The sequence below is a fragment of the Copadichromis virginalis genome, linkage group LG7 (assembly GCF_057382275.1).
Source record: "Copadichromis virginalis isolate Kocher_CV1m ecotype Utaka linkage group LG7, C_Virginalis_male_GT1.1, whole genome shotgun sequence".
Lineage (NCBI taxonomy): Eukaryota > Metazoa > Chordata > Actinopteri > Cichliformes > Cichlidae > Copadichromis > Copadichromis virginalis.
The window spans coordinates 27,374,164-27,394,271 of NC_140624.1; the positions used below are offsets into that span (position 1 = coordinate 27,374,164).

At 38.5% G+C, this 20,108-nt stretch overlaps 1 protein-coding gene across 2 annotated transcripts in view; it reads left to right on the forward strand.

The window, feature by feature from the left end:
• The window catches only part of LOC146705186 (proline-rich protein 5-like), a 41,526-nt gene that overhangs the window by 610 nt on the left and 20,808 nt on the right, over window positions 1-20,108 (forward strand). The window contains exon 2 of one of the 2 annotated variants that reach the window (XM_085462775.1): window positions 14,719-14,852. In XM_085462775.1, the coding sequence (XP_085318901.1) occupies window positions 14,734-14,852 (119 nt within the window). In that variant the 5' untranslated portion in view covers window positions 14,719-14,733. The remainder of the gene's footprint in view (window positions 1-14,718; window positions 14,853-20,108) is intronic. The other variant, XM_085462776.1, reaches the window with a different exon arrangement.

The following is a 20,108-nucleotide window of genomic DNA, read 5'->3' on the forward strand; positions in this document are numbered from 1 at the left end:
ACTTAAAGCATAAGATCGATAACTGCACCGCATACTAACCCAGTGTTTGTTTTTGGGTCAGTAGATGTATTTATAACTGTCATTGTTGTGTTGGTATATACGTTTTTAACCGTTCGTGAGGCGATTTTTCTTGAGACCAGTTGTACTTGTCAATGACATGAAGCGGATGGAGGAAACAGTAATACGTTATTTCATTCTTAGAACACGGGCAGATCAGACTTCTCAGAGCATTATTTAATGATCTTATTGTTGCAGCTCTAGATAGACGGAGTAATTTTCAACTGCACTTATGTGAGTTCCTCAAATATCTGGGGATCGACCTGTCACAGAGACCTGCAGTTTTTTTTAGGATGCCAAGATAACTTTACCAAGTTAGGCCTATGAATAGCTCACAGTTTGCAGATGTCAAGCAAGTGACTACTGTCACCTGTTACTTTGTAACCAGAATTGTTTAACACCACGTAACTTCAAAGTAAAAGAAAATAATGTATTGTGTGTATAATATGGCCAGAGGTAAGAGGGCCATTTATGGGGCAAGGATCAGCAGAGGCAGGCTGATGCTTGGCCTTGCAGTGTGGTGATAGTCTGTAGGTAGCATACAGAGCTTTGTAGATCCTGTTACTTTTTACTGTCTGACTGACAGGACGTTGGTACAGGGAGAACTCACTTGGCTATTGGTTGCTTGGAGAAATTCCAGTTTGACAAATGCCCTCATGGGTTTTTGCAGACTCTGTACTGTGCACTCTTACACTTCAGTTTATTACATTAGGATTAGGGGCTCACTAATTGGCACTTGGCTGATTTCTTTCTATTTTGTTTTTGTTTTGTTTTTTATTCAAAGGGCACTGATGAACAGCCCTCAGCCAGTGTCTCCCAAAGTATACAATAGCATGGAAGTCTGTGAACAGTTCAATCTAATTACAAATTTGTCATCAAATATTACAGTTGTTTGTTTGTTAGAATTTCAAACACCATAAAACTACCAGAGGGGTCATTTTAACCCATCCTACAACAAGATGAAAATTAGGTTGTTAATTTTCATCTAATTTTAAAAATTATTAATAAGAGCTAACACAGTAAATATGTAAGATTTTTTTTCATTAGTTTTTGTTTTACAAATTGTTTTATTTTGATATACTGATTTTTTTTAAATGATTATTTTATTAGAATTATTATTATTAGACTCAATAGAGTTCAACAAACAATAGTTTACACACCTGAATAATGTAACTATTTTAGGAGAAGATGATCAATGAAAGGTTAATTTTGGATATTGGTTACCCTACTATATAAAAAGAGCACTCACTGTGAAACATTGAACAGGTCTTTGCCTATACAGGTGCTGGTCATAGAATTAGAATATCAAAAGTGAAACTTGTATAATGTATACATTCATTCCACACAGACTGATATATTTTAAGTGTTTATTGCTTTTAATTTTGGATGATTAAAACTGACAACTAATGAAAACCCCAAATTCAGTATCTCAGAAAACAACAACAAACTTTATTTATATAGCACATTTAAAAAACAGTGGTGTACCAAAGTGCTTAACATGCAAGCGAGTAGGATGAAGTAACAGGGAAGGATGAGGGCTATGGCAAGGTACCAAAACATGCTAGCAGGTTGAATGGCATTAAAACACAAAAGCAAAAGAATTGCATAAGGAAACTAAGTGTAAAGGATAAAACAGTCAAAATTAAAAATGATTAAAAGTAATTAAGAATAAGCCAAAGATAAGAATAAGCATTAAGCTAACTGACAAGCAGGCGTTAACTGGTAGAAAAGGCGAGGCTAAATAAGTGGGTTTTTAACCGCGATTTGAAGGAATGGATGGAATCAGACTTGCGTATAGCGATGGGGAGGTTATTCCATAAATTAGGTGCAGCCAAGGCAAACGCGCGGTCACCTCTAGTCTTCAGCCGGGATCTCGGGAGTACCAAGAGTGACTGGGAAGATGATCTTAGTGCTCTAGTAGGGGTGTATAATCTAAGAAATGTAGAATATTACTTAAGACCAATACAAAGAAAGGATTTTTAGAAATCTTGGCCATCTGTAAAGTATGAACATGAAAAGTATGAACATGTACAGCACTCAATACTTAGTCGGGCTCCTTTTGCCTGAATTACTGCACCAGTGCAGCATGGCATGGATTTGATCAGTCTGTGGCACTGCTCAGGTGTCATGAGAGCCCAGGTTGTTCTCATGACACCATGAGAGCAACCATCTATCATGGTCCTTAAACCAGCTACTGGTAGCTTTGGCACTGTGTGCATCTCCATAAAGCTGGTCAGCAGCATGAAGTGCTCTAAAACTTCCTGGTATACGGCTGTGTTGATCTTGGACCTCAGAAAACACAGTGGAGCAACACCAGCAGATGACACCCCAAACCATCACTGACTGTGGAAACTTTACACTGGACCTCAAGCAACGTGGATTCTGTGCCTTTCCTCTCTTCGACCACATCTTTTCCTTCCCCTCGCCTCTCTACTAATTTACTTGGACACAGAGCTATGTGAACAGCCAGCTTCTTTTGCAATACCCTTTTGTGTCTTGCCCTCCTTGTGCCCAGTGGTCATCAACTGTCAAGTCAGCAGTGCTCCCCATGATTGTGGGATTTTCTTTAAAGGCTTTTGCAGGTGTTTTGAGTTAATTAGCTGATTAGAGTGTGGCACCAGGTGTTTTCAATATTGAACCTTTTCACAATGTTCTACTTTTCTAAAATACTGAATTTCATTAGTTGTCAGTTATAATCATCAAAATTAAAAGAAATAAACACTTGTAATATATCAGTCTGTGTGGAATAATTGTATACATTATACAAGTTTCACTTTGTAAATAGAATTAGTGAAATACATCAACTTTTTGATGATATTCTAATTATATGACCAGCACCTGTATTTTAAAATTGACCTCACATTTAACTTTTAAAGAATAAGAAACTCAATTTAATGAAGTATTGTAAAGTACAGCAATCATAGTAACATAAATTAAGCTTCAATCTACATCCCTGCAATTCATCAAGCCTGAAACCAAATAGTTAAATCTGCTCTGCATTTAACTCAATTTAACTCATTTAACAAAACATTTTTGTGGCATGCAATTTATTGAAAACAACGCTTAAACTGAAACAGGCTGTTTTACAGCTGATCAAATGCTTAGGACCACACCTCCAAAAAAACAACAACCCCGTAAACCCCCACAAAACAGAAATCAAAGTTCCAAAAATGAACTCAGAAATGAGTAGCTCCACCGTTATTGTTGATCATTTTAAATATTTGTTGCGGTGTGCTTGATGCAAGTGTTTCTATGAGGTGAGTGGGAACATTTCTCCAAGTGGTGAAGACAGCTGCAAGAAGGGCATCTACTGTCCAGAACTGTTGTCCATTTTTATAAACTTCCCTCGCCATCCATCTCCAAAGGTTCTCAATTGGATTGTTTTACCTGCCTAAGAACATCTGTGATATCAGGCAGGTACGTAGTTCTTCTCTCAGTATCGGTGCAATATACTTCCACATTCACTGCATGTAGTTGGGGGAATTCCCTCAAACTGTATTTACAAAGGCTGCCTTGTTATGTCTGTAAAAAGTGGAACATGTAGCTTACTTAGATGAAGTTAATTTACCTGTTTTATTTACAACTGGAGCACTGGCTCAATAACTTTTACACATTATGAGCAAAGCCAATTGGCCACTCTAAAAGTGAACAAGTTCCATACGGTGTATTTATTTGTATATATAATAGAACACTTTTAGAATTAGAGCAAGAGAATTATCTCATAGTTACCGTAATTGTTGGGCTATAAGCCGCTACTTTTTGCACAAGCTTTGAACCCTGCGGCTTTTAGTCAGGTGCGGCTTTTTTATGGATTGTCCATGATTTTTGTGATATCGTAAGACGATTTGTTTTGTTTGTTCCGCTGTTGTACGGCACTACGTTGCCTGGCGGAAGGGCATGTGATATGTACCCATAACTTGTTTTTCAAAATATTAATAAAAGGGGTGTGTCTTCAAACAGCCATCTCTTTCCTGACAATTCCCTTTGTGCATATTCTCTTACATAAGATAAGTCAACATTGAAACACCTGCGGCTTTTAGTCAGGTGCGGCTAATGTATGTACAAAACAGGATTTTCCCCTGATTTTAGCTTGTGCGGCTAATATTCAGGTGCGCTTTGTAGTCCGGGAAATATGGTAATCAGATAGTTGTCCCAAATTTGGGGGGGAGGAAGGCACATCACAAAACAAACTTGGTTGCCCTTTAATATGCTACACAAAGCTTTATTTTCTGTGGTATATTTTCTGTGCTTCTGATAACTTGGTGTGATATTTTCATTGCTGATTAGAGGTGGTAGACTGCCACTGCTTATTTCTATTTACTGGCAGATGTTGTGCAGCTTCCTGTAACAGATTTTTGACACAAATAAGTGTTACTCTGCTAAGTTAAAACTGTATTTATGTTACAGATAGGAAGGAGTGGTAATATTTTTCTGTCTAGCTCCAACATTAACGTTATATATTGGCGTCTCTTCATTGGCTCCAGATTCAAATTGAAAATCCTACTCCTTACATACAAGGTCTGAATAACCAGGACCAATCTTATCTCAGAGACATAGTACCATATCTCCCCAGTAGAGCACTTTGCTCTCAGACTGCAGGCTTACTTGTTGTTCCTAAGATATTTTAAAGCCGTATAGAAGGTAATGCCTTCAGCTTTCAGGCCCCTCTTCGGTGGAACCAGCTCGTAGCTTTGATTCAGTGACAGGTTACCTCTATTTTAACATTAGGCTTAAACTTTCCTTGTTGATAAAGCATATAGCTGGGGATGGATCAGGTGACCCTGAACCCGGCCTTAGTTACACTGCAATAGGCCTAGGCTGCTGGGGGCTGTTCCTCCTTCAGTCACATTTTTTCATTCACCTTTGTGTTTATACATCACTCACTTAATCATTAGTTGCTATTAATATCTGGCTCTCTTCCACTGTGTGTCTTCTCTCTTCCTACACTCACCCCTTGTCGGTCACAGCAGGTGACACTGTCACTAAGTTCTTGCTCTCAGGGGGGGGGGGCGTTTGATTGTTGGGGTTTCTCCATATTATTGTAGTGTGTGATGTGGCACTATGTAAATAAAATAAAGTTGGAATGAATTAAATTATTATTAGCCACAGCTGCTAAGTTAATGATAACTTAACTGATGGCTAATAATAGTAAAATGGGTAACATTAATGTGGGTGCCAGCCAGATTAACATTTATGATAACTGTTTAATTATTAATTGTTGTTGAAACAAGAACTTTACTGACCTCAAAATTCCTTTTACACTCTCCAAGGTGGTGGTTTAGTGTTAGTGTAGGTTTGGTGAGTTAGTGTTCACGTCTTCAGCTGCTGGTGATGGGAGGGGCTGCCTGAAAATCTGCAGCAGTCCCTTTGTTATGTGTCAGATGGAGGAGGCGAAGTTGGTACCGACGATGTCATTACTGTTGCAAAAGCATAATAATCTAATCTATTTAATTAATAATTAACAATTATCACTAATTGTTAGTATAAATTAGTATCTTAAGTACCTACTCAGTACTTATGCTGCCTTTAGTGCAAAAAAACCAAAAACGTACCATTGCATTTTCAGAATTTAGGTATCAAAGGTTCTGTAAGTATTGGTTCTGGTGGCATCCTTATACCACAAAGTAGTAAACCCTAAACTGTTAGATCATCCATATGTTAACCCTGGGACTTCCTCAATGCAGAGGGCTCTATCCCGTGGATGGACTGGTATCCGGGGAATTTAAAATCTAGGTTTACACTTTGGCTATTTGTCACATTCCTGGAGTCACCCTCAGAGTAATTTTTGTTGCATAACAGAGTGCATAGTTCTGCTGGGAGAAACTGCTGCTCCCTCTACAGTGTTGACATTGGTGGTACAGTTGTGGTCAGAAGTTTAAATGCATTCATCCTGGGTATGAGTGTCAGGTTAATGGTTTCCTTCAACCGTACTTTTTCTAGAGTGAAATGTTTGTACATTATACATCCTTAATTACTTTAAAAAAAACAAAATTTGGGTGCACAATTTTAAATTTCTTTTAGATTTTAGAAGTTTTTAGAAGTCAACACTAGGGGTGGGCGATATAAACGATATACGATAGAAACGATATAAATTTGGCCAACGATAGAGATTTTGACTATCTCGCTCTATCGCGATAGCGCATGTCGATGATGTCATCAAGCTGCGCCTGTTTTGGTCGAAAGCATCACAGCGGCTAAAACTATTATCATCTGCAAGTTATTCCAGGCGACAGTCATAGCAAAGAGATGAAGCACTTTTGAAATAAGGGGAAAGCCAAAAACTCTGCTTCCTCCACTTCCGTAACATTGATTCATTAATGTTGAATTCTCTCGCAGCTGTTCTATTCCCATGTTGTTGCAGTATATTAATAACTAACCTCGTATTGTGGATGAATAATCTCAGTTGTTCTCCTGACTGAAGTTTGGCCCATGTATAGCATCATGCTATGCGATTGCATTTGTCCCTGACCACCAGAATCCCTCACGTCAACTTTTAATGAGTGGAAAAAAGTTGGCGTTCATCCTCCAGCTTCACTGTGCTAATGTTATGCTAACATAGCTGTGTCGCTAGCAATCACGTAGCACAACATGTTTAGGTGGAAGCTAGCGAGCTAACTTCCTGTTAACTTCTAACTCCGTTAAATTTAATAAATTCTGTTTTCATGGATGCATGGATGTTAAACTTAATTGTTACAGCTGGTAAAGCAGCAATGCTGATGATTTTATTAAAGATGAAAGAATTTAGACCGTTTTTAACTCTCAGTATTCGTTTGACTTTGGGACCTGAAGCGGACGGAGTTTTCGACCCAGATTACTCCGCAAAGCTCCTCACTACGGCAGCCGCAATGCTCTGACAATCCATCAAGCAGTGCACTTACCAAAGTTGTACTAAAACATTTTTTAACAGATTTCTGCACGCCAAAATCGGTTCGAGGTCAGTAAGCACAACCAGAATTCATACATAAGGCACACTCTCGATTTTTGAGAAAATTAAAGGATTTTAAGTGTGCCTTATAGTGTGGAAAATACGTTATACAGAAGAAAAGAATATATCGTGATATATATCGTTACCGCACATGCTTCAAATTATATCGCGATATGAATTTTAGGCCATATCGCCCAGCCCTAGTCAACACAGTGTCAAAAGTATGGATACAGGCTCAATAATTTACATAATTTCCTTCGGGATTAATAAAGTTTTCTGAAAAATATAGATATATTTACATACACTTACTTAAATCTTTTAACAAGTGGTGCTGAAGATTCTAAGATGGCTTTTAAGTTGACGAGGCAGAGCCCTATTAAATTCTGGTTAGTGTCATGTCCAGAACAACTGGTGATTTCTCTTGGATAGCACTCATTGGACTGACCAATTCTTAGAACAATGGCAAAGTCCAAGGGAGCCAACTCAAAATTACCATGGCATTCATGCCCATGATGAGTGTATCAGAATCAGAATCAGAATACTTTATTGATCCCTGGGGGAAATTATTTTTTGTTACAGTGCTCCATTTTAAACCAACATTAAGACAAGACAGACAATACACTAACTAAGAATAGTACAATATATACATACATACATACATACATACATACATACATACATACATACATAAGTCACTCATAGATAAATAGTTGGAAAAGAAACATGTGTAGTTGTAGCAGCAAACAGTGTGTTAAGTGGATGCGTTGTACAGGGAGATGGCCACAGGCAGGAATGATTTCCTGTGTCGTTCAGTGGTGCTTTTCGGTAATCTCAGTCTCTCACTGAACGAGCTCCTGTGACTGACCAGCATGTCATGGAGTGGGTGGGAGGTGTTATCCAACATTGTCTTTATCTTGGACAGCATCCGCCTCTCCGACACCACCTTGAGGGAGTCCAGCTCCATCCCCACAACATTGCTGGCCTTACGGATCAGTTTATTAAGTCTGTTGGCATCTGCGACCCTCAGCCTGCTCCCCCAGCATGCAACAGCATAGAGGATCGCACTGGCCACAACAGACTCATAGAAAATCCTGAGCATTTTCTGGCAGATGTTGAAGGACCTCAGTCGCCTCAAAAAATAGAGACGACTCTGGCCCTTCCTGTAAAGTGCTGTGGTGTTTTTAGCCCAGTCCAGTTTATTGTCAATGTGTACTCCAAGGTATTTATAGTCCTCCACAATGTCAACACTGACCCCCTGAATTGAAACAGGGGTCAAGTGTTTCCTGGTCTTCCTGAAGTCCACGATCAGTTCCTTGGTCTTTGCCACGTTGAGCTGCAGATGATTCTGCTCACACCACGTGACAAAGGAGTCGACCACAGCCCGGTACTCTCTCATCATCCCTGCTGATGCATCCAACCACCGCAGAGTCATCAGAAAACTTCTGAAGATGTGTACATAAAATTCTGACCAGAACTGTATGTGGATAATCGGTATGACTTTCAACCTTTTTTTAAATCTGCTTCCATGTTCAGCATGTAGACGATCTGGAAAGACTAATGGTTAAAGAAAATGTGGGAACACCTAATACCTGTTGAGATGATTCACATTAGGCCAAGACAGGTGATGATCGTGTGAGGGGCAGACTGTAAGAAATTGACTAGGAAATTATTGAATTTTATTTAGAAAAAAGTTATTTCAGTGGAACATACTCAATTCCCCAGTGTAACTCTGTAGGCTAATGACTAAAAAAACCTGCACAATGATAGATTTCTAGCTCTACACAGATGAACTTCGTGTCTCAAAAATATAGGTCATCTAGCTAAATTAGACTTGGACAGAGGTTGGTGTAGTGTGATTTATTAAAGGATCCCTGGGTTTTGGCTTCATAGCCCAAAGAGTAGGGTTGGGTGATATTAGTTTAAACTTTAACATGGTTTGTGGTAACAGAAAATAGGGAAGAAAGTTTATTAATGCAGGCAGCTTGCAGACAAGTGTAAGTAAATTAGGAGCATTTTCCATCCTTTTGTTTTCATAAGCTACTGTCAATAATAGCCCATTTCCTAATGTGAAGTGTGAATTTACTGAAAGAAGGTGTTGGCAGCAGCATTTGACTGGAAAGGTAGTGATACACCTTATATTTAGTGACACTGTGCAAGTTACACACAAAAAAGCCTAGGTACTGTTTTCCCTTGAAGTTTAATACTTTAGCTTGTCATCTTGCTTTAGTTATTGCTAACATTTTTTTATATCATGTAAAAATGTATAGCTGTATATTGCAGATATTATGACAATATGATACAGCACAGTCTTCCCTAAAGGTTGACATCTTTAATGACTTTAAAAATCAACAATTTTGTGCACAAATGTGAATGTATTTTGGAATTTCTTACTAATGTTTGGTTTATTTTTGTCCCTTAGAACATTGCACTTCAGTAAGATGCTTTCAGTAGCCATCAACAAGCTTCTGGCTGGATAATTAACTAATATATGTTGTCTTGTGGGCTCAAGCATGCCTATCTATTTCTTTCTCTCTGACTCTCAGGATTTGTAATTGCATTAGTCTGAGTACTTTCTCATGACAGGGCTTCTGTGATAGGATTAGTCGTCATGCTAGCACAAATCAACACTTGCACACAAATACACAAGCACAAGAAAACTGACTGCTATTCTTTCACTGTAGGTCAGCAGAAGAATAAGTACCATTATATTTTCAGGATTTTGGTATGTCTTTGTTTGTTTTTGTAATGAACACTTGGTTATCTTTGCATTGAGACTGGAAACAGCAAGTTAGTCTACCCAGATGTATCAAAAGCCACGTGCACCTGGCAAAACTGTGTCCTAAAATTGCTTCCAATTCAGCTAAACTGCATCTTCAGTAGCTCTTCTGGTGAAATGTATTTGTTGTTAACTGTTGGTTGTACAAATATATCTCTGAACCATGACTCTGATATTTATTTACATAAATCACAAGCTTGTGATTTGGTGTCATTGTAAAAGCCTATTTTAAATGAACTATTAATGATCTTTACTTCAACCTAATTGAGTTTGCAGTGTCAGCTGGTTTACTTTAAAGAACACTAAACCCAAAATACATGGACGGAGGCATATTTCTTTTTTCAGTAGCATTGTCACTAATGTTTGGAGTTTCCACTTTTCTTCACTATGTTGCCTGTTCCATTAGGCAAAGCTGACTTCTGTTGACATGTGGTGGTTTGTGTAAAAATATCTTGATACCATCCAAGCCTATGGCATGTTTTGTTCATTGAAGTTGGATGAGGAAGTTACACTCAACATCACAGACTGATAAGATGTAACGGTGGGGAAGCATCTGATGGAAGGTTTGGTGAAGTAGAGGTGGGTTGACCTTTTGATTGATTTTTGGTGTGTACCAGATGGATTGTCATGGTGATAGTTATGCACACAGTGACACCCAGCAGATTTCTTCCTGAGTGAATCATGTTGTCAAATATAGACGCTTGTTGATTTTGACTGTGGGTAACACATGTTTAGAGACATTCAGCACAGCTCAAGTTGTACTGAACAGCTTTTTAATTCTTCTGCGTGCGTGCGTGTGTATGCATGCACACGTGTGTGTGTGTGTGTTTGTGTGTGTGTGTGTTAATGCCAACAAATCCTTTTAACACCACATGTGGTGAACGGTGCACAGATGGTCTCACTCTCACACACAACCTGCGGTCCCTGGCACACACCTTTTTGAAGCATTTGGAATGTCGTCTCACTCTCCCACATGTATCTGGATGATAAGCTGTTATCCATTTGGTTCTTCTTTTGGTCAAACATGTCAAACGTTGAGTATTTGGGATACAGCTCAGGAGGTAGAGCAGGTCATCTAATCAGAAGGTTGTTTTAATCCCCGGCTACACCAAATTATCCTTGGGCAAGATACTGAACCCTAAGTTGTGCTCTGATGCATCCATCAGAGTATGAATGTGTGTGAACGTTAGATAGAAAGCACTTAGAAAAAAGAAAGCATAGTTGTGTGAATGGGTTACTGAGGCAAGTTGTAAAAAAACTGTCCAATATTTCTGAATTAAAACTCAAAGGAAGAGTAGGCCAATAATGTGAAAGACTCATTGCCAGTTATCACACATGATTCATTTCAGTTCTTGCTGCCAGTGGTGACACAACCAGTTCTAAATCATTTCTCACATGGTGATAGAGATTAATACACAGACACCAGACCGATACCAAAACCCAAACTTTTCTGGGCAATTTTAATTTTCATTGACCAAAGGTTAGAGATAAGTCCTTTGCTTTCTTTGCATCCAAAGTACGACAAACCTCTCAGTGCCTGTGTATTTATAACCATAACCCTGGCTGCACTCTTTTGATTACTCTTTCACTGAACACAACTATGAAACTAGCTCGCATTTGGGGAAAGCTATATTTTGCATTTCCTGGGTGTGTAAGTGTGATTACACGTGACAGCCATATTTACAAAATTAAAAGCAGAATAATTATTAACTGACCTCATTTCAAAGAAAACAGTTATGTTTCAGACACGTGGGAAATGTTTACACTTTTTCTTTCTGATAATATGTTTGTTTGTTTGTCTGTTTTTTCAAATTTGATGTTAAAAGAAAAGAAGTGATGGACTGTTAATTTTAGTATTATTAAGTATTGGGACAGTCATAGAGTTTTTGTGATGTTGCCTCTGTACCACCACCACAGCGGATTTTAGATCAAACAGTGAAGACTGAAGTGCAGAGTTTCAGCGTCATTTCAAAGAGTTAAACCAAAAGTATTGCATCAACTGCAGAGGAGATGTAGACTGTTTTTGTGATTTGGCACTATGTAAGTAAAGTTGAAGTGTAGTCCTCGATTTTCAGAGGACAAAACAAGATTTTAAAAGTAATTGCCCGATCACCAAATGTGGCATTTCTTTCCTTGAGACCTTTGAAATGAGGCCTTCACTGCTACCATGCTCAGTTGCTCCTTATTTGTGAGTCTCTCTGCCTTCAGTAACTGAAAAGGGAGTTTTAGACATTGACTTTATCTGTCCCTCACTGGGGAAAGTCACTTGTTAGTAGTACAGTAAGGTTCAGGAAGAAAAAAGTGAAATGGACATATATTAGAAAAATAAATAGGAAATTTAAATCAACTTTAAAAAACAAACAAAAACCAAAAAGGTTACCAAAAGATAAACGTGTGTGTGTGCGTGTGTGTGTGTGTGTGTGTGTGTGCGTGCGTGCGTACGGTGTTTTGATATTCCCTGTGTGGGGGTTGTGCAGTCTGACTGCTGTCAGGATGAAGGATTTGCAATAGTGCTCCATCCCACACAGTAGCTACAGCAATGATTTATCATGATTTATTATAATTTCACACTGGAAATTATAATACAGTTTTACTAGTTCTGTCAGCGTTAATCTCGTTAAAATGACGTTAATGCCATAACAGCATTAACGCGGCATACCTAAACGCGGTTAGCTTGTTAGCACGTTGACGCCGTGCAGCCCCACGCACGGGCGATCCGTGGTAACTCACTAACGGAGATTTGTCGTGTTAATGTTATGGCGTTAATGTCATTTTAACGAGATTAACGCTGACAGAACTAATTTTCACTGCAATTTTTTTTTTTTTTTTTTTTTTTTTTTTTGTTTCGATGTTTCGTTTTAATGCACAACTCCGTAGTGCTCAGTTGTCACCATTTTAATGCAAGTGCATTTTCCACTTTGAACTAAAAGAATGATAACACAAGAGCAGCACTGATGAAACTGTCGATTACTAAAATATTAAATAGTCAAAGTCAGCTTTATTGTCAATTCTGCCACATGTACAGGACATACAGAGAATAGAAACTACGTTACTCTCAATCCCTAGATAAAATAGCAAATGAACATTTAAATATAAGAGTGATTAAAAATGCAAGTAAAATAATTAAAAAGTAAAATTTAAATAAATAAATACAATACAATTTTTACATATAACAAGAAAGCTATACAATATACAATATAATGAGTAAATGACATTGAGTGCAAACCAGGCAGAGTAGTGCAAATGGGCAAATAGTGCAAATGGAGATTTGGTAATGTACGGTAAGAGATAGTGTAACAACAAAGTCTTATGAGGTAGTGGCAGTCCAATGCTCCACAAAGTGACTGGTAACTGGTGCAGGCCAGTGAGTGAGTTAGAGAGTGTGTGTGTGTGTGTGTGTGTGTGTGTGTGTGTGACAGAGTTCAGTAGGACCGTGGAGGGGAGAGGGGGCAGAATCGGGAGGGAGTTAAGCTTCCTGACAGCCTGATGGATGAAGCTGCAGCTATTTAAGGATTTCCATTAGGTGGTAGTACCAGGTACTTTTTTTTTTTTTAAGAGTAACTGAAGTCACTGTTCTGAGAAACTCTTGTGTTGCTTTTGCACTACGCTTTAGGTCAGTAATTCTCTTGGCAGCCATACATGCCAGTGTCAACATTGTCTCCACCATTTTTGACAGATGATGCTTCTTTTCTCTCCATCTCATGCTTTTGTCTCCACATAAACCTGGTATAAATTAATTTTGATTTCCAAGATTTCAGATTTTAGTTTTTCTTCAGAACTGTGAAGGATCTTTTAGATGTTTAGTTGTCAGTGTTTTTGTTGAAAAACTGTTGTCAGACTTTTTATTTACATGTTGCTCCTCAATACAGTTTTACAGTTCTGTTGCAGGTCTGTTCTTACTTGCAAATCTGGGTGAATTGCTTGTGTTGCCATCGTTTAGCACATCAGCGTGTTAGAGCTGCGCGTTAAATGAATCATCAAACCAAAATATTTGTGTAGGATTTTATTTAATAATTGAATTATTCATATAACTAGATGAATTGTTGTCATGCCTTTTACTGTTCTGATAAATTATTGTGTTTATTGCGCCCAGTTTCAAAGAACTGACAGGTTAAATGCCCAGGTGTTTCCTGTTGCATTGGTTCCTTACTCATGTACCTGCAGTGTAGGTCAATAGTTGCAGACTGGTTCTTGGTCATCATGTTAATTAATTGTTAATTAATTTTTAATTGTGAATCACAAGAGGCTCATTTTGGGGTCATATTTAAGGCCAAAAAAGAAGCACTATGAGTCATAGCACAAGAAACTGATTTGTACAATGTGTGGAAAATTGCACAGAAAGAGAGACATGTCACCAACAAAAAAGGGCTACATCCAATGAAAGAAAGTCTGTGTAGTTTCTGGAAAGCAGAGTACCTGGAGATCTGCATTTTATAGAGACAGGCTGATCTTGTATCTTTGCACAGGAAGCTGTGGGTTGATAGAAGTCTGTCTCTCTGGTTCTAAATAAAGCCGATGTAGCTAAAGCCGCTTTGCTGCATCAGCTATCAACAGAAGTTAAAGCAGCCTAGAACAGGGGAGTATTCCCAGTATGTAACTTGAAAGAATCAAGATCAACATAATAATACATTATCAAAATATCCTGGTTAGCCTAATCTTATTTGAGCATCCATCATGCAAGTTCCCCACTTTCAGAACCTCAAAGAGATGTGGTGTTTAGCTGCAGCACCTTTCACCTTCTTCCTCCTTTGCATGCTAGCAAAGTCACAATGCAATCTTCCAGTTCTATATACAAGTATTACTGTGCAACTCAACCACAGCTAAATGCGCTCATCACCTTTGAATGTTTTAATCTCAGATTCACGCCTGTCTCCAAGGAGATCAGTTTTGTATATTTGTAAAATGATGAAACTGTGTTTTAGTATGCTGATTATTCAGCTGCGCTTCCCTCTCTCTACAGCAGCCAGCTTCCATAATGGGATCTTTTCGGCGTCCCAGACCTCGATTTATGAGCTCTCCAGTTCTGTCAGACCTTACCCGTTTTCATGCAAGCACACCTGCTCTACAGATCTCCAACATCACTGTGTGGAACAGGTGAGCTGACTTCAAACAAGAAATCCCACAGTACTTTAGCTTGATCTTTGTGATCCATATTTAATTTACATTTAAAACCAAAGTAAGCTGAAAGTGACTGTAAGCTAAAATTTGAAGTGTTTTTGTTCTGTTGTAATTTAGTATTTTTATGAAGTCACTTTTCCATCAGCAAGTTTCATCTTCCCCTTTTATTCAAAGTCGGTAATTTATGTCAAAGGGCCTGCACTGACCTGTTACACTTCAAAATTTTAAATAGGCAGCAGTTAGAAGTTTCCACATATACTAACAAGTCAGGCTGGAATACAGAATATAACAAGAATTTGCCTGAATGGAGCACTACATTGGCTCAGTTCATTGGTATAAATATCAGACGTTATCAGTTCTAGACTGCACGACTCCATAATCCCAAAACAAAATGTACAGATATTATCTTACTTTTGTTCTACCTTTAGCACTGGGTTATGTTTTGTCATGTGTATAAACATTGGTTTTAAAAAAACAGAAAAATATAATAAGAGAAGAAGAGGTTATATTGAAAGTTTCAGAGGTTAGAAATTTTCTATTTGGTTTCATATCTGATTAGCTTCTAATTTTAGTGATTTAATTTATATTGGTAATGGCCTAATGAGGGCTGCGTGGTTATGTCTAGAGTTATTATCATGATAACAAGTCTTTTTTATTTCCAGACTGACCATTTTCCGGAAACCTTTGTTACTCATGTTTGTGGTTGAATGAAAACAATTCTGCAAAGAAAAGTGGGCACAGTTCTTCCACAGCGACATGAAAGAGTCATTGCCGGTTGTTGCAAATGCTTGATTCCTGTTTTTGCAGCCAGAGCAGGAAGAACTGACTTACTTACTTACTTTTGATTAACAGATAGCTGATTAAATAATCTGTTGAGCCCCTTTGTCCCTGGGGGTTCATGGGCTGTGCCGCCAGGTCTGTGATTTAACTATAGACTTAACATAGCAGCACCTGGTATCCAGAGAAATGCCAGACTCTCACAAAACCATTTTTATGACCACCAAACACAGCTAAAACAACAAACAATCAACAACAGGTAGACAGATTCTGCGAAAAGATGTCAACACAAAGTGCGGATTCCCACATTCACCCAGTGATATTTACACGGATCTACACAGACAAACAATGTCTCTGCTGTCTTCACGGATATTTCAAAACCACAAGTTTTATCACACTCCAACCAAAATTCACTGAAAAAGCAGCAAAAGAAGACCAAAATTATGCTTCACGTTAGAATTTATGCTAATATTTTTTTAATCTTACCTTTTCTGTCTGGCTTCCAAAAAAAAAAAAAAAACTCAGATAAAAACACATTTCCTGCATAGCTCCCTCTCCCAGCTTCAAGAGTAGTTTCATAAATCACTCTTTTCTACCTTATTCGTTTGTTTATCCACAGATGCATTATGCACCAGTCTACCATTGTGTACAGTGGGGTGTCCGCTTTTTGTTTTACAAAAATGACCTAAGTTATACTGTTCAACAAAATTTTCAACTTTCACAGATGGTGCCAAATTGTTCCTATGCTTAGCTTAGCCTCTAATTAAACCTGTGTAACTTTGCTCTGTGTCACTTCAGCAGCATTGTTCTTTCCACAGGTAATGTTTATATGTTGATTCATTCAGTTTTTGGTCTACTCCAGCATATTTTCAAAGGGTTTATATGCTATAAAAGCTAAAAAAAAAAACCAACAACATTAGTCCAGAAAAAGAATTTTTCATATTTTTTTCAGTGTTCCATCCTCAGTTATTTTGACACAATTGCATCTGATGTGATGCTTACATGATTATTTCTCACATGTGTTAGCTTTAATACCAAGATAGTTTTTTTTTTTTTTGTTTTGTTTTTTTTGAAAATGGAGTTTATAATTTTAGAGAAATATTCAATTCATTTTGGGCATGATGTTTTCAAGCAGGAACCCCAGAAAGCCCATAGGGTATTAAAGGTTAAAAGAAAAAAGAAAAACCCCTAAAGTATCTTGATGCGTGCTCTATTATCCAGGTAAGGAAATCCAAAAAGGTTTATTCTGCTCATCTGCAAATGTACTCTATATAAGGTTGGGGAAACCTGCATAGGCTGAGACTGAAGAAGTCACTTGGATGAATGATGAAATGTTTCTCCCACTGAAAACGCTACGTCCAGATGAACAGAATCAACTTTTTGAAAAGTATATGAGGAATGTGGAGGGCCTAGACATGGTCCCAACATAGCTTAAATTGCTCCTTTGCATTGACTCTTCATCCCTGTGGAACTGTACTAGAGGGTTGGAAATGTTGAGGGTGGTGGAGAATGCTTGGCTGGTTTGTCCCAACTAGGAGCATGAAGGAGCTGCACGCTGTACTAGTTGAAATCAAGTCAGAGGTAGGACTGCCAGTCTAGGACGGACTTGTAAATTTCTTCTAGGCATTCAGTTGTATTTAGGTTTGGTGACTGCTAAATGCCATAGCATGTGACTCACATCATTACCATCTGTTTCTTGCTATGATGGCAACTGCACTCACTGGCAGCAGTTGTTTTCTAGCAGGATCATGTGTGACATCACAAGACTGAAACTGCTCATAATTGCTTCAAAGAACTAGTAAAGAGCTCAAGACGGTCACCTTGGATTTACCTCTGAACTCTCATTGACATCTGAATTCAGATCAGTTAAATTTTACTAGCGCCAAATCACGACAAGAGTTGTCTCAAGGCATTTTATATTGTAAGGTCGAATAATACAATAATACAGAGAAATACTGAGAAAATGACCCCTTATGAGCAAGAACTTTTGCAACAGTGGAAAGAAAAAACTCCCTTTTAACAGGAAGAAACCTACAGCAAAACCAGGGAGGGGCGGCCAGTTGACTGGAGAGAAGGAAGACAGGACAAAGGCACACTGTGGAAGCGAGAGAGAGATTAGTAATAACTAATAATTAAATGCAGAGAGGTGTATAAACACACAATAAAGGGGGAGGGGGTTGTTGAGTGAAGAAGAAACACTCACTGCATCATGGGAAGTCCCCAACAGCCTAGACCTATTTCAGCAACTAAGGCGGGGCTCTATCTAATATGCTTAACTATATGCTTTGTCAAAAGCTTTAAGCCTAATCTTAAAAATAGAGAGCACGTCTGTCTCCTGTGTCCCAAGTGGTGGCTGGTTCCACAGAAGAAGAGACTTGAAGCTGAAGGTTCTGCCCTATTCTGCTTTTATATATCCTAACCTTATCACACGATTTGCTGAAGAAGATTTGAAGGAGTCAGGAATTACCAAGAAGTGCATGAGGGTGCTGCAGGATATGCACTTAGAACAGCAAGACAGTGGTGTGATGTGTCGCTGGTGTAACAAATGGGACTGCATCAGGAATGGGGTTAACAAACAGATGTGGACCAGCAGGAGTTTTCATTGACTAGGAAGGGAGCCTGGAGAGGTGGAGGCATACTCTGATCAAGAGTAAAGAAGAGTGAGAGGGAAGAAAGGTTAATTTGCAAGAAACAGATGTAGAGAAGGAGGAAGCGGTAAACAATCCAAAGCAATGACTGGTGTACAAGAGAAATGAAGAGAGTACAGGCAGGGTGGAATGGGTGGAGAAAAGTATCAGGGGCGATTTGTGACAACAGGATGCCAACAAGGGTGAGTCAAATTCCTCGTTTGTGTGTACAAACTTATCCAAATAAAGGCTGTTCTGATTCTGCTGATTTGGTGGCAGTGCCAAAAGCGACCGGGATGGATAGGAATTAGGGCTGCACGATTTTGCATAAAATGAGAATCACGATTTTTTGGCTTAGAATTGAGATCACGATTCTCTCACGATTTTCTTTTCCAGTATAAATATTTATTGCACTTATTAACTGCACATCAACTTCGTAACAGTTGAGACTGAACATAAAAACAATAAATAAACATAAAAACAACAAATGTCTCACGTTTTGTTGTTGCCGCAAAATGTTGTACTGCTTGAAATTCCGTCTCCACCGTTGCTCGACGCTGCGTGTATAGAGCAGGTAGTGCAACAATAGAAAAATAGTTGCTGGACGGCACTGTGTAGCGTTTGTCTAGGGTGTTGATCATTTTCCTAAATCCCTCGTTTTGCACAGTGTTGATGGGAGCCATATCTTTGGTCAGGTGATAAGTGATAGCCTCCGTAATTTCTTTGTGCCTGCGGGAGTTCGACGTGTATAGGGAAGCGCTGTATAAGGTTCCCGTTATTGATGTTTGGGTGGTTGACCGGGGCGGATTTTCTCCTGTCACTTTCTCGTCATCCCTGACGTGCTCAACGTTGTTTTTTCCCTGCTAATTTTAGCATCACACGGCACAGCTTCTGTATCACGTGGTATAAGGCTCCGCCCTTGTCATTTGTTGAGCAGGAAGAGTGAGCGCTTGTTTTCATGCAGATTACGTCCCGGATCAAAATGCGATACAATCGTCGTCTTTTTTTTTTCTTTCTTTTTTTTAAAAATCGTTGTCATTTGGAAATGAGATCGCACATAAGTATGAATCGAGATCGCGATTTTCTAACGATTAATCGTGCAGCTCTAATAGGAATCAAAATGACTCTTTCAGAGGGATGGCTCAGGTTGTGCAGTTTGGAGAAAGAACTGGAGATAAGATTGTTTCGAAATTATGCAGAAGAGCGACAGTGGAAAAGTACACAATCTTTCAGTTCTGAGGTTTTATGTATCAGAACAAAAAAATCATTGTGTCCTTCACAATTCGCACAGATTATTGAAATAACCTGAGATTAACACTTGACATATCTCATCATGCATTTTATTTTATTTTTTATTTTTTAAAAGAAACTAAGCCAAGGTGTAGATGCAGTGTGTGAAAGATGAAGTACACCACATGATGCAGTGGCCTGTATAACCACTTTTAACAGCAATAACTTGAAGTAATTTTTTTTTTTGAATGATTTTATCAGTCTCTCACTTGGCATTCGCATACCTAAATGCTTCAGACTAACAATGCATTTTTTATGTCATTTCATAGAACTGGACAAAGGGTGTTGAATATGGAACTGCCAGGCAGGAGAAAAAGAGGTAGAGCAGATTTATGAATGTAATGAAGGAGGACATGGCAGTGTTGGCATTACAGGAGCGGATACAGGGGATGGGGTGAGAAGGATGAAGATGAGCTACTGTGGCTTCCTCTAAAGGAAGCGGCTAAAATAAGATGGAGAAGTTACAGTTGAAAATTCTTTATCCTACTGCAGCTCAGTTTGTCAGGGTGTTTAGATTATTTTATCACTGACAGGAGGA